At 42.3% G+C, this 14,149-nt stretch overlaps 1 protein-coding gene across 1 annotated transcript in view; it reads right to left on the reverse strand.

Moving 5' to 3' along the window:
• Positions 1-10,992: 10,992 nt before the first annotated feature.
• Positions 10,993-14,149, reverse strand: part of LOC130147317 (vasoactive intestinal polypeptide receptor-like) — a 31,979-nt gene continuing 28,822 nt past the window's right edge. Inside the window, exon 14 of the mRNA XM_056334279.1 lies at positions 10,993-12,830. Coding sequence (XP_056190254.1) covers positions 12,642-12,830 — 189 coding nt within the window. The 3' untranslated portion in view covers positions 10,993-12,641. The remainder of the gene's footprint in view (positions 12,831-14,149) is intronic.

Here is a 14,149-nt window from a genome sequence, read left to right on the forward strand (position 1 = left end):
AGTCTTTGGTACCTTTCACCAGCACTGAATTTACTAGAAGAAATGGTATCTCTCAACATATTTAACATACACAACATTATACAAGCAACCCCTTTCAGTTAGGATTTTTTTTGTTGGAAGTGTTGATGCACTTGCAACTGTGTCTTTCCTTGGTCACTCAAACTTTCTTAGTGCTACTGGAAAGATCATACTTCAGGTTTATAGAGTTATTTAAACCAGACTGTGATGTCATCACACAAATTAGCTCTCAAGAAATTCATGCTGAATGTAAGCTGAAGGTGCTGGACACGCCTGGCCACCATTCACAGTGGCTGTCAGTTCTATTTGTTTCAGGACGGAGGAAATCAATGGATGGTTTGCTTCTAAGTGTGTGTAAATATCAATTAAGTGTAACAGTGCTTTGTTTGATTTTTCACTGTGAAATATATTTTGGAGCTAGAAAGACTGTGTTATTAAAAATAATACACAATTAAAAGAGAAGCAAGTGTGCAATGCTCCTTGAGCCATTTTTTCTACCATGTCCATAATGTATTTCTTGTCTAATTTTCTTATTTTGCTTTTGTAAATGTACAAAAACTTTCTGTGCTGCAGCTTTTGTGACTATTTACTGTATCTAATCACTGTTTGATTATTGACTTTTTGATGTGGAGTGCTGGTACTACAGGACAATTAACATCCCAAAATGAAACCTACCACCTATATTTCAAAGGTCAAGGCTTGTTTCATTGCTTCATGGTGACCTCACCTTTTACCTTCACTCACATTTATTATAGCTAGAACTCAGAGCCCAGATAATGAAACTTAAATGCTTAGTTGTGGGAATTTTTATTTCAGAGACAAAAAAAACCCAAGTTCCTCTGCCTTATTTAAGTATTTGTATTTGAAAACCAGGTGTTAAAACGGGTGGTGGGAGAAGGGAGAGAGATGAAGGCAGGTGAGTCCAGAGTGAAATGCTAAAAGTGCAGTTTGGAAGTTAAATTCAGACACTGCATTTGCTGTCTAGCTCCTCCTTTTTAGCAGCTGTCCATCATTGCAACTAAAGAACTGTGTCTTGCAACTACAAGGCTAAATAACAACCAGAAGTGGGCAGGAACTGACTGTGCTGAAAATTTTAAACTACATTTGTAAAGACGACTGTCCCTAGACTCTCCATCATCAATGGCAAGTGAGAGACCTTCCAGAAGGGAATGCAGAACAATTCACAGAATCATAGAATCAACAGCCCAGGCTGGAAGGGACCTTGAACAACTGCCTGGTCCAACCTTTCATAAGAAAGGGAGCCTAGATGACGTTATGTAGCACATCTTGAAAACCTCCAGTGATGGGGACTCTACCACGTCCCTGGGGAGGTTGTTCCAGTGAATGGTTGTACTCACTGTGAAAAATTTCTTTCTTAAGAAACCACTCCTGGTGCACCTTGTACCTGTTCCCCTTGTCTTCTCCTTGTGAAGAGGTAGCCTCCATCCTCTTTGTAGACACTCTTTTAGTATTGGAATACTGTGAAGAGGCCCTCCCTGAGCCTTCTCTTCTCCAGGGAGAAAAGTCCTAACCCTTCAGTTATTCCTCATCGAGCAGGTTGTCTATCCCTTTGATCACCTTCATGGTCTTTCTTTTGACCTTCTCCAGTCTCACTGTGTTTTTTTTGATTTATGGGGACCATAACTGGCCACCATGTAGTGTTTGTTAGACTCTTGTTCAAAACCTGACCTGGGAGAATCTGATCCTTTTCAGCAGTGATGAAAGGATTAGTTGACATAATATGCCTTGTCCATGTCATTTTGTAAAATTGCGGCTTTTCATAATGTTCTCATATCAATGATGGATAAAATTCTGCTTCTGCATTGCATATGTTCTGTGCTTGCATATGAAGGGCTATGCAGGACCTCTGGTTATCTCAAAGATTCAGTTTGTTGATATTTTTTTTTTTTAAATAAATCCCTTGGAGAAAATAAATCAGTAACTAAAAATATGCAAAGCCAAAATGATCAAGAACTAAACATATTTAGCAGAGTTAGAGCTGTTGGACTCTGATCCTCCGGCGTTCCAGAGCAGCACAGTGCCATAAGGACCCTTAATCTGAAGGAAACTCTGTAACTGCCGTTATTTTCACAGTTTATTATTCTCATTCCTAAACTGATCAACTCCCCTTTTAAAATTTACCAAGCTTTTCTTATTCTCACCTTCTCCTTCCACTGGAAAGTTATTATAGAACTTCACTCTTCTGGCACTTAGAAACCTTTTTTCTGAATGCTAAATTAAAATAATTCCTGGCTTGCTTAAACTCCCTGTCATACTAATCTCACCTCCAGTTCCTTTCTCCCTTCCTGAAATACAAACAGCTTTATTTCAGATAAAGTCTATAGTTTATCTTTGATTATGCAGCTGGAAGATAATCATGCTAAAAATAATCATGCTATTAAGATGCATATGTTTCAGCTGTAATCTCAACTTGGGCGGCAAAAACAATGCAAAGAAGCAAATACAGACATCCATTGAGAACAGCAGGAAAATTATCTGGAAGCAGCATGTGAAGCACCCTGGAAAAATAAAGAGGAACAATAAAAACTAAGAGAGGTATTTCCAGTTCTTGAATGTATATAAATGAGATTTGGGTTTTGAGCAGCTTTCATTCAGTCAGATCTAAAGGGAAATGATCCCAATCTTCTCCTTTTCTGGTTTCAGTTATAATCTTGCAAATGAAGCTGTATTGCTGCTGTTTCCAGTCAAAGTGAGAGGACACTCATGCAGTCTGCATACTCACACTGCAGGAAATCAACATTCAAGCGGGCAAAAATACACTGTGTCAGCTTGCGAGGTTTTAGTGCTCATGTGTCTGACACTGCTACTAAATCCCTACTACAGCTGGCCTGTGAAGCATGCAGATATCTAATTTCACATTACTTTTCCAGCCCAACCCTGCCAGAAATTAGATATAAAATTTTCAGAGTGTATAACAAAAAAAATATGTCCAGAGTGACTTTAGTAAACACTGGCAATAAAAGGAATGCAAACCCCATTCATTTAATTGGCTTTATCTCGTTAATTACTTTTTTTTAAAAATAGTTTCAGAAACAATTGCTTATGGCAGAGGTTTTCGACCTGTGGTCTGTGGAGACTTCACAGCCCGTAGACTATTTCTGAAGTGCCCACAGAAGATAATTAAGGAAAGTAAGTTCATTCTTTGTATGTAGCAATATATGCTTGTTAAGGCTCCTGAAGGGCTTTTGTCTTACTTGCAGTTATGTGAATGCTCCTACAGATAAAAAAAGGTTGAAAAGTACAGCTGCAGACAGTTGAGGATGAGTTACAACAAGCTATTTTGGCAGGAGAAGCTAGATGATGGTTTTTCAGATTGTGCACATAGCGTCATCCAGTCTGGTGAGCCTCTCAGTGCCTCCCATCCAACATCCACTTCGACAAGTAATGTCAGAGAGGACGCGGCGAGGAAAGCGTGACCCCTGATAGCCAGCTATAATCACAAGGAGTATCTACATCACAACATTACCGAAGGGCCGGGATGAAAGAGCAGTGTAACCAGGTCCCTTCGTAGCCTTTTCACAGGGAGTGGCTGGTTTGAGAAGACACAGGTAGGACAGGCGCTGCACCCTGGATGAAGCTACTGTACTCACACTTCTGTGCCCTCAGCATCAACAGAAACATGCAAGCTGTGATTACACAGCTGCCGTGAAGTCCTATGGAGCCTTTACAGGATCCAAACGCCAAAGGTGATCCTCAGTTTCCACAGAGTGGATGCACCTAGAAAGTTCAACAAGTTAAGCTTTTCCTCCTCAGTTTGATTATCTGATTTCATGACATTAAGGAGCTTTTTTTTTCCCCCCCCCCAGAGATTTTCTTATGTGGGCAAGGCTTCCAGAGAAATGTAGGATGCTTAAAACCATCTGCTACTTGACACTGCAGAGCAATAAATATGACCTCAGCAGAGCTATTATAGTGTGAAGGTCTAAAGTGAAGCAAGACAAGGTAGTAAGAACAGATAGAGCAGGATATATGGGACACCTCATGGGATCCTGCTTGGCTTCCAGCTGCCAGACAACAGTGGCTCCTATAGTTCCTATTTCGTATCTATGAGCTCTGTGTGGATATCTAGGAAACTCAGATAAACCCATGGAGTGGGATTCAGCTTCAAACTCTTATAGCTAGACCTGTGTGAAGGTAGTGTCTCTTGGACTCCTGAGTCTACAACTGTAGAAATGTACATAATGCAAAGATACAACCAAATATCCGGTTTAACCTGACTTTCTTTCTTAGAGGGTTAAATATCAAGGGCTATATTAAATATGTGTCCCTTTCAACATCCAGCACTTTCAGCATTAGGCATTCTGGCTCATAGGCAAAGTCCTGGAAAAGATCCTGTGTCACTGAGCAGACAGCTAAGGAGATATCCACAACACTCCACTTCAGACATGGGTAGTGAAGATCTCTTCCTTTGATCTAGTTTATCTACCTTGCCTTTGTAGTCCCAAGAGAGAAATGAGCAATTTTGTAGTACAAGCACCAAACGGATTTTTGAAATCTTCTCAAGGGTGATGTGATTCATACTTTGCAAGTATCTGTTCCTTTCCACCAGGAAGTCTTGCTGACCAGATCGGAGACAGATGTTGACACTGTGGAAGTCTACATGTAGATGACTCTTCCCCTGGCAATTTTGCCTGGTCACCGTTGTTCTGTTTCATGCATGCTGAGAAATAATGGTCTTGAAAAGCTTGGGGGTGGCTTCTGCTGGGTATTACCAACCAGATTTGGTGGAGGTGCATGCCTGATACAGTCTTGGTAGCTCTCACCAAGAGGAGTTTTCAGGAAGTCTTGTTCTCTTAGTCAGGTTGTGTCCATATGACCAGCTCTGTGTCCAGAAACAATCTATGGTATATAGTGCACATGCAGTGAAAAAAGTGAGGATTTCACCTTCTGCTTTTAGCAGTCAGGCACATGCAACCGGTTCAGAATTGCATTTAAGAGTAACATTAGGAAGATCTGGAGTATGCAGTAGTAGTTAATGATGCTCTGATGTTAAGCTCCGTGTATATCTGTACTAAAAAAGCTAAGTTCAGCTAAATACACATTGTACTTTGTGTATGAAAACACACCAGCAGAGCTTGAACTACGTTTTGATCCTTGTGGTCTTACACCTTCTTATGATTAAAATTGTAATTTCCCATTGGCTTTCTTTTGGGGAATTCATCCATATCAAGAATTACTGTGTGATATGACACTGTGTGATATGACACTCTTCGGTGTCTAAAATGACTTAGGCTTCTGGACATGCCTTTCCCAACGGACTTTGTGTTTGCAGAGAAGTCTCAAGAGGCCTTTGTGTACCGGTATAATCTGTAAAAACAACTGTTTAGTGTGTTCATTCTCTTTCCCTTCTTCTTGTCAATTTAGTGGCGACGCAACATGCTATAGCTCTAAGAGAAGTATGAAGTTATGGGATGGAAAGCTGTATTTTGGCTTTTGACTGTGTCAAGGTAAAAACTTACTGGCCTGTTGGGTCTAACACTGACCTTTTTTGGTCAATTTGGTTTAATTGGTAATGGGATCCGAGGTTATTCAGCTTTGTTATGAGGTGGAAAGACAGATATCAATTGCTGCTTTCTAACTTTTTTGTGTTTTGAGAAATTGTTTTTAACATGTATACTGCTGTAGATGACACAATAAATGTATTACCATTTTGTATAAGTCTGTTCTGATATAAAATTGCACCAAAGAGAATTTTTCTTTTTTGTCTGTGAAGGTACAGGGTAGCTTATTTCTTCCTGAAGCAGCAGGGTGGAGCTCTGGGGGGCTAAAAGGGTTATCTTCCTTCCTCATGGGAAAGACTTTCTGGATTCTGCTGGGCAAAGTCAATCCTGGACAAACCAGGTGTGAAATCTTTGCCATTAGTGGGCCATGCACACTCCTCCTTCATCATCATTCAGAGCAGTTACACGACAAATGCATTCAGCACACTGCATCAGTATCAAGCATGGCTGTGGTCTAATATTGCTGATACAGATGCAGGACACTCTCCATCACAATTAATAGCCCCTGTGGCTCTGAGCTTTGATCCACAGGTCCTTTGGGGCCTGCATATTATTCCTAAGAGGCCTAACAGGAAAAGAAAGTCCGTTGGCCTCAAACAAAGGCACTGCCCGTTGGTAAAGGTGGGACAAGATTGGTTTCTATAACATCTGATATGCTTCAAGACTTAATTTCTTTTATAGTCAAACCTCAAGAGTTTTATGATCAGGTTCATTTTCAAGAGATCAGGTACATCCACCCTACTGGAACCGAGGACTCCATGTTAGGTGACCTGTTTCTGTTTCTTCTCCCATCTTCTTCCTTAGCTTCAGCTACAGTAAGACTTTGTCTGGCCCTCATGGATCTCTGAACCCTCCACAAAGGCCACATCTTTCCACGGCTCTTCTCCCTCATCGTTTACCCACAGTACAGGGATTTGGAACCTTGACCTTTCACAGGAAAGTGGACATATATCTATTGAAACAGGGGTAGAGATGTGTCAGGGAGCAGCCAGGGCCAGCTGATCCTAAGGGATGGGAGCTGGGAGACAAGGGGCATGGCATGGGCCAGTCACAGCCCCTGTGAGGAGCCAAGAAGGGCCTGGAGACAAAGAGCGGGTTCAGCCAAGAGTCCCGGCAGGCAAGTTCGTGGTGTCAGTGCCAGGCCAGGCCAGGCCATCAGCCTATGGATCTGTCCCAAATCCGTGGAGCCCTTGGTGGGGCAGGGCTGTTGCAAAGCTGGAGATCAGCATCCTACAGCATCACTGAGGCAGGGCCTGGGCTGAAACAGGGTCTTGGGCCCATGGGCAGGTTGAGAGCTGAGGGGACAGGGCAGATGTATGGATTTTAATTTTTGCTATATTTTAAATCATTGTAAATACTGTATCATAATCCATTTATATGGATTTACTAGGTGATCCGAGGCAGCCTCAGCCACTTCTTTGAGTGATAGAGGACAGGACACAGGATGTGTCTCCCCTTTCCACCATGTGCAGAAGGGCTGTATCAGTCATTCCCTTACAAACCATGGTGACCAGCAAATGTAGATTAGGGACTCTGTTAAAGGCCTTATTTTTAAAAGTTACATCTAGTCTAAGTGATTTTTTTTAGGATCATTTTATACTTAAGAGGCACAGAAAGAAAAGGCATCTCCAAAAGCATTTCAGGCCACTCTAAAAGTCCTATGGTAAGTATCCACAATTCTGAAGAAACAATAGCACACTATAGCACATTTACTCCAAGAACCAGACACTGGGAAAAACTCATTTACTGGGTCTGTCAACACACTGAGAAGAGTACTGCCTCAAATCCAGCTGTATTTTCTGAAATAGAGAAACTCTCATTCAGGTACTCAAAAATTTCTTTTACATATATATATATGTATATACGTAATATATATATACGTAGAGGGATTGTGGAGGAATGAAGGCAGGTTAATTAACATTGATAAAACACAGCTGTGGGCTGGCTTCAGGGGCGGTGGGCTGGCTGACGTAGATAAGATGCAGCTGTGGCTGGTTCCTACTAAGTAGTTAAATAGCTCTAAGGGGGGTGGAAGGGGAGCACTGGGTGAAGGGAGACCTGGAAGAAGCAGAGGGAGGAGAGAGTGTGCCCTGGGGATGTGGGAGAGACAAGGAGAAGAATGCAGCAGAGGTAAGCAGGGTGGATTGGCCCGAAGAGTATGAAGAAACAGCACAGACAGTAGATGAACTTTAGAGACCTTGTGGGGGTTTGAGAGCTGTGCTGGGGCAAGGTGTGCTAACTACTTATTGAAGTAACCTGGTATGGGGTGATAAAAACCTTGTTGCAGCTTGATAGTTTTGATAGTGCTGTGACAGATATATATATCATGTAATTTCTCCCTATCTCTAGTATAAGTTTATTTTAAAGCACTCTTTAACCCTATGTTGTCAAAACAAATCAGGTTTCTGACTTTACCAAAGGACTGTGTCTGGCAACCTCTAGCTAGCAGAGCACAGCCATCAAACTGTATCTGGCAGTTTCTGTCACATGTTTCAGCTGCTGAGCTATCAGTGACCACTGGATTTCCAAAAAATGTTGGACCCATGTGCTTCATGATTTAGTCACTTATCCATCATTGGACTAAGCTCCCCTAAAGTCTGTTTGTAATCCTGGATGTGGATTCAATCAGCTTTGCCTGCTCAACATGACTTGAGATGGAGTGTGTTAGGGAGGAGTTATTTTTGCACAGCAGTTTAGGAGAGGACAAGAAAGTCATAAGGTGCTTGTGATGCAACTGCACAGGTAGCCTTAATACACAGAAATCAAGCTGTAATGCTTCTTTAATGTGCTTTAGCGTAGGGTGGGGTTTGTCTCGCGAAGTAGGACCAAGGGAATAGGAAGGCACGTGCACACAGAGTAGGTGCCCAAGCTTTCGTTACAGTTAATAGGCACCAAAAGCAGGAACTGGCTGCTTAAATGCAAGTAGCTAGTGTGATTCTGGGAGCTGTGTGGTGTCCTGCCTAGCCTCCAGCTGCTCTTCCAGAAAATGTGTCCAAAAATCTGATCATATCTTGAGGACAGCACAGATGTCTTGGATTTCCCGAGATATCTCAAATGGCTTTTGGTAGTTATGTTCATGCAACAGAATCTAACTCCAGATCAATAACCAGTGATGTCTAGCCAGTTCAACAGCTGGCCAAAAGCAGGTGCTTACTTTAGGGAGAGCTGAGTGGCTCATGGATTTCACTGACCGGATTGCTAATACTGCCACCAGCTTAGACATCCGAACCATACACAGGCTGCCACACAGATGCCTAAATTTAGCTGTCATATCCTGGGAGCTGAACACCACCTTTGCTTTGCAGAAACAGTACGACAGTGGATATTTCTCATCACCACATTTCAGTTTTCCTCTGTCATGCCATGTGTACTTTTAAACTGACTAATTATTTCATCATTTACTTTGAGATGCACTGAAACATTTTGTGGTTTTCAGGCCTTTGTTTTTTTTCCAGTAGCTTCTACCATCCCCCTGTACTGCTCTGAAAATCCAGGTCTAGGCGGGTTAGACAACCTTGGGGAAGCTCAGCATTGGCAAAGTGGGTAAAGCTGCTTGCTGGAAGGATTACTTTGAAACTGGAGCCCACACAATCAAGCTTTCTGAAAAAAATGCTGACACTGTAAGGGTTAAAAATGTACCCTTGGTGAGAAATTTCATTTGTAACAACCTGTCTTAGTTGCAACACCAAGAAAAGGAGCTGGAACAGTTGTTTCTGATCTTTCCAGGTTTTCATGTAGTCTGTAAATGGATTTAAAAAATAATACTTGAAGAGCTAAACTGTGTAAAAGATGGCAGGGGATGAGAGAAAGAGCAAGCGGCTTTTCCTAGCTGATATAACTTAATGATATTGCAGCTGTCATCTGATCATCATCCCAATCTCATTCATGAGAGGGAGTATCCGCAGCTCACATGGGGCGCCCTGGCTGTGAGTGGGGGGCAGTGTCTGGGGGCGCTGCCCGGGCTTCTGCTCTCCCCCCCGCCCCCGGCCGGGCCAGCACACAGGGTACCCCACGAGATGGCAGTGCCTCCACGCAGACCGCACAGCGCTTCCACGCAGCCTGCAGGAACCCTTGGCTGCCTTCACAATATATCCCTGAAGTGTTCCCTGCTCCTACGCGTGCCAGTGTCCTCAGATATGCCATCCAGCAGGGATCAGCAGCCTCTTCACAGCCCAAACATGAAACTTTTGCACCCTCCAGGATTACTAACTTCATCATCAGGTTGTCCCAAAGTGTGCCCTTTATAAAAATTATGTAAATAGTGGCTTTATATATATGCACAATATCTTCCTATAGCCCTTGTTTCCAGCTTACGGCTTACACATCCTGATCCAAAATTTTTGGAAAGTAAAAGGCTTGGCAATGTCAGAAGCACTGGGAGGGATGCAGGGACAGTTTAGACAGAGGACAGGTAGAGCAGGTGGTCGTTGTATGGCTGAGGTTGCTGGAGAACATTTGAGGCACTGGATGGATCTCTGCGAGATGAGTTGTGAGGGCAACTGGAAAGAGCTTGAGGCAAAAGAGGTTATCTGAGGAGTTAATGCAAGCTGAATGCACATGGTGGTGGTATATGGGTACGGACTAGCTGGTAGGGTCTAGTAGGAATGGTGGGGTTGCTCAAGCTTCTGAATTTTTATGAAGAGATTGAGCACTGAATGGCTGATGGAAAAATCCTTCATGGTGCACTGGGACCTGTCGCTTTTCTTTGCCATTGTTTTTCCTTACTCTGGTTCCTTGGTCCAGTAAAGACTTTTCCTAGTAATAAATGGTGTATCATGAGATAGTTGGCCTTAAAGTCACATGCAGGCCATCCTGGCAGCCCAGCTGGGAAGCGGGATTGCTGTGTGACACAAGATGGCTGATACATGCACCAAATAAATGATGAAGCTAGGTGGGAGAAAAAGTAAAGGGGAAATTGTTAGGGAGACTTCTTCTCCCAGTACATAAAGCCTTAGCCCAGGTTTGGGGTGTTTTGTTTTGGTGGGTGGGGTTTTTTTTTGGTTTTTTTTTCAGAAGAAATGTTCCCAGGTCAGCTAAAAGCAGAAACGTAATTCACTCTAACTTTGTTCCTCCCCAAAGGCAGATGAAGAGATGTGGGTCAATCTCTTTTTCTAGAGAACTCAGTAATGTTTACCACAACTATTTCCTCAATAAAATATTCAGAAGTAGTCAGATACCTGAAGTAATGGTCTTCTCTCAGAAATGGATAGAAGCAGGGCACTGCAGGCATGTCTTAGTGACAGTGTCTTTGATGGGGAGTGGGGCATTAACTCGGGCTGCAGGATCATGTAATATTTATCTTTTCTTGGATGGAAATGTCAAAACTGTACATATTAATTGGCTTCAAAACTATATCCATACTAAACACAATTATAAGATGGTCCTTTTTTATAAAGTCTCAAAAGAAGTATCCAAAGTGACATAATTAAAATTTACAAACTCACAACAGCTGTAATTATCACTCACATTTTATAGATATACATCATACAAATGTGTTCACATCACTATGCTAGGCAACAAATTCAACACAAGAGCAAAGGTCATTTCTACAGGAAAAATTATAAGGAGGTCAGAATAGACAAAGTAATGCCTTATAGAGGGCATCTAATTCATCGGGACAGATGGTTAAATGCCTAATTAATAAAGGACTAATCTGAATCGTATAGAAATCTGGACAATTAGTCTCTGTTCTAGTAATGGAACTAGAGATGAAGCACCTAAAATCAACAAAGAGGTTTCTGTGAACTGTCTCCTCACCTAAATTAACCAAGAGCAGAGTAAAATGAGGGGCTGGAGCCCTAGTTTTTGAAGCCAAACTCAAACTGCAGTTCACAGAAAGCCAACATGTACTTCAGTGGCCACAGTCTCTAGCAGCGCTTTCAAGCCTGAATGCTGGTTGTCCTGGGAATGGTCCTATCTTGAAAGGAACCGTAGCTATGTCTAGTGTACCTTGCGTGCCCTGTCTATACTTTTGGAGGGTTTGAGGTAAGAGTCCAGCTCAGTCCTGAATAAAGAAGGCAGCCACCCAAAGAAGCAATGCAAGCACAACATCGGTTCACTCTGGTTTACTAGACCATACTTTGCGTCACTAGACCACCCTGCTGTGTTGGTAATTCTGACCCCAGGAACATCACTGAGTAGTGTGATAATGAGCTGAGAGAAGATGGGCAGGACTGAGACAATCACAGCAGGTTAGTCCTCAAAGGGAAGTCTCCAAAAAAGCACAATTTAATTGTGTATTTTGATGGATCCAGCCAGTCTTCAAGATTAGGTTGGCAGAAGGTCTATTCCAGCTAGGCAAGGGCCAGCATCTGGGCACTGAGATAAATTATTTTTTATTTCAATTAAAAACTTGAATTTTGAGTAATTTAGAATAAAATAAATTCTGAGCTCAAGGTAGCCAGGCTGGCACACTGTATTGGGTTTGCTCTAATTTCTTCCTCCATATGCACATAATCTGCCTAATGTTCAGCTACTCCATGTTTTCCCACAGGGAAGAAAAGGTTTGTGGTCCTCTGGCCTAATTTAATCTCTGTTCAACAGGCATGGAAGAAAAAAATCCTAGCAGATAATGTAATTTGTTCTCTTCTTGTGTCACCCTTGAGACACCTTGAGATTCCTGTTGAAGGAGGTTGCTGCTCCATAGGTAGGTGCTTAGCAAGTTTCTGTGTGTAATTCCCACCAAACTGGCTCATGTTTTCTCAAAACAGGTAGTAAAATGACACCAATCACTACAGAAAAGTAATGGTATCGCCACTGTTTCAAATGAAGATTAGGAATAATGCTCTTGAAAATTGGAAATTTTGGGAAACACAAACATGCTGGGCCTGGAGAAGTTAATGTAGTTCCTCTCTTTTGGGTGCTAACCTGTTGATCCACACTAGCTTAGAGTCTGGCTTTTTACCAGATAAATGGATTTTATATGCTTAAGGGGAGAGAGAGACAGGGTTGTGACACTGATCTGGACCTGGTGAGAACAGCAGCTCAGACAAGAAATTCACAGAAAGCTCTTGACACCATGGAAAGCTGTAAAGGATCCAAGTTGCCCATCTTTTAGGTAGTATGTTACAATGTCACAACAACTCCTCCTGCTAGAAAGTCTCAGACAGAAGTTACACCATTCTGGCACACAGATGTTTTCCTTTTTGGACTAAGTTTTTCAAGCAGTGACAACTGGGTGACATAGTTGACTGGACTGTTTTCTCTGGACAAAGTCCCATGTTTGTGTGTGAAGTTCAGGTATTCTTGATACTGCCATCTGCACAGCTGTTTCTTCAGTTCACTTTGAACCTATGGAAAAGGAATTTAAAAACAAAGAATCAGAAAATGAAGTCCTGGTGGACATTGAAGGTAATATTTGCCAAAATGTCTGCCTGACTACTTTGCCCAGATGCACAAAGGCACCCAAATCAGTCAGGATTAAGCCTTAACACATTTTTAGAACTTAAACTATGACCCTATTCACTTTTGAAAACAAATAGGCTTAATTTCCAAAATTCAGAGGGTGAGTAGCTTTTGACTGCAGTTTCTTTGTTTATAGTTGTAGGTCTGCTTCATAAATACTTTTATTTTTCCATATAACTTCTATTTTTTCCTCATACTGAATCTTTTGTGCATCCTGGCTATGCCCATGTATGGGTCCCCCTCCAGGCTGTCAATTTATCCAGATTGAAATCCCTCTTAAAGATCCCTTACTGACTCTGAAGGATGCTGAATCAACCACAATACATATTACACTTGAAAGAAATCTCAGGGATGCTCAAAAGCATAGGAAAACTGACTTTTACCACCTGACAAACAACTGACCCATAGGTTGACCAACCTGAAGGTCCATGGCTTGCTGTTGACATTACCAAGACTGCAATGAGGGGGCAGGGGGGGAGGTATGTCCTGCTGCCCTCCACTGAGCAGCTCACACTCAAAGCTGTAGCAGAAGGAGCACAAGCAGCTGCAGGAGACATCCAGTCCTTGCGACCATTCACACAAGCAGCCTGCTCCTGTGAATTAATTGTTTGCCATGCCCTGTTACCACTGCTCATGTTCAACTTCATTTCTATTTGCTTCTCCTGCAAGGGGGGTGGCCCTGCTGAATGTCCAACAAAGTGACTTACAAACCCCATCCTAAACTGAGAAGATGGGTCAAATGCTGATAACACAGCTGCCAGCTTCTGACTGTCATTAGTGCTGAAAATCCTATGATTGTCACCGCTGTAGCACCATTAGCACAAACACACTCCAAATTAAATGCAGAACTAAACTATTAAGTGAAACTGTGAATTGTTATAGGGGACATATGTAAGGAAAAATGTGATTTAAGTACCTTGAGCTTAGGAACTAATCTAGTAATTCTGTTACATAACCCTCTGTTAGGTATGGTCTTGACATACAGAAAAGAGGGTGGGACATGCAGAAGTACATCTTGGATGTCAGGGCTCCCTTGAAGTCACTGGCAATATTTGTCATTGAGATGGCCCCTGTCCTGCCTTTATTCTCCCTGTTCACCACACAGAACATACTCTGTCCTCTGAAGCTTTCAAGACTCTAAAAATTAAAAGAGGGGCTTCCCCCACCAACCCAGTACTCCAGTAGCATCCCAGTAAGCTCAAGGC

This window comes from Falco biarmicus, chromosome 4 (assembly GCF_023638135.1).
Source record: "Falco biarmicus isolate bFalBia1 chromosome 4, bFalBia1.pri, whole genome shotgun sequence".
NCBI classification, from domain to species: Eukaryota; Metazoa; Chordata; class Aves; order Falconiformes; family Falconidae; genus Falco; species Falco biarmicus.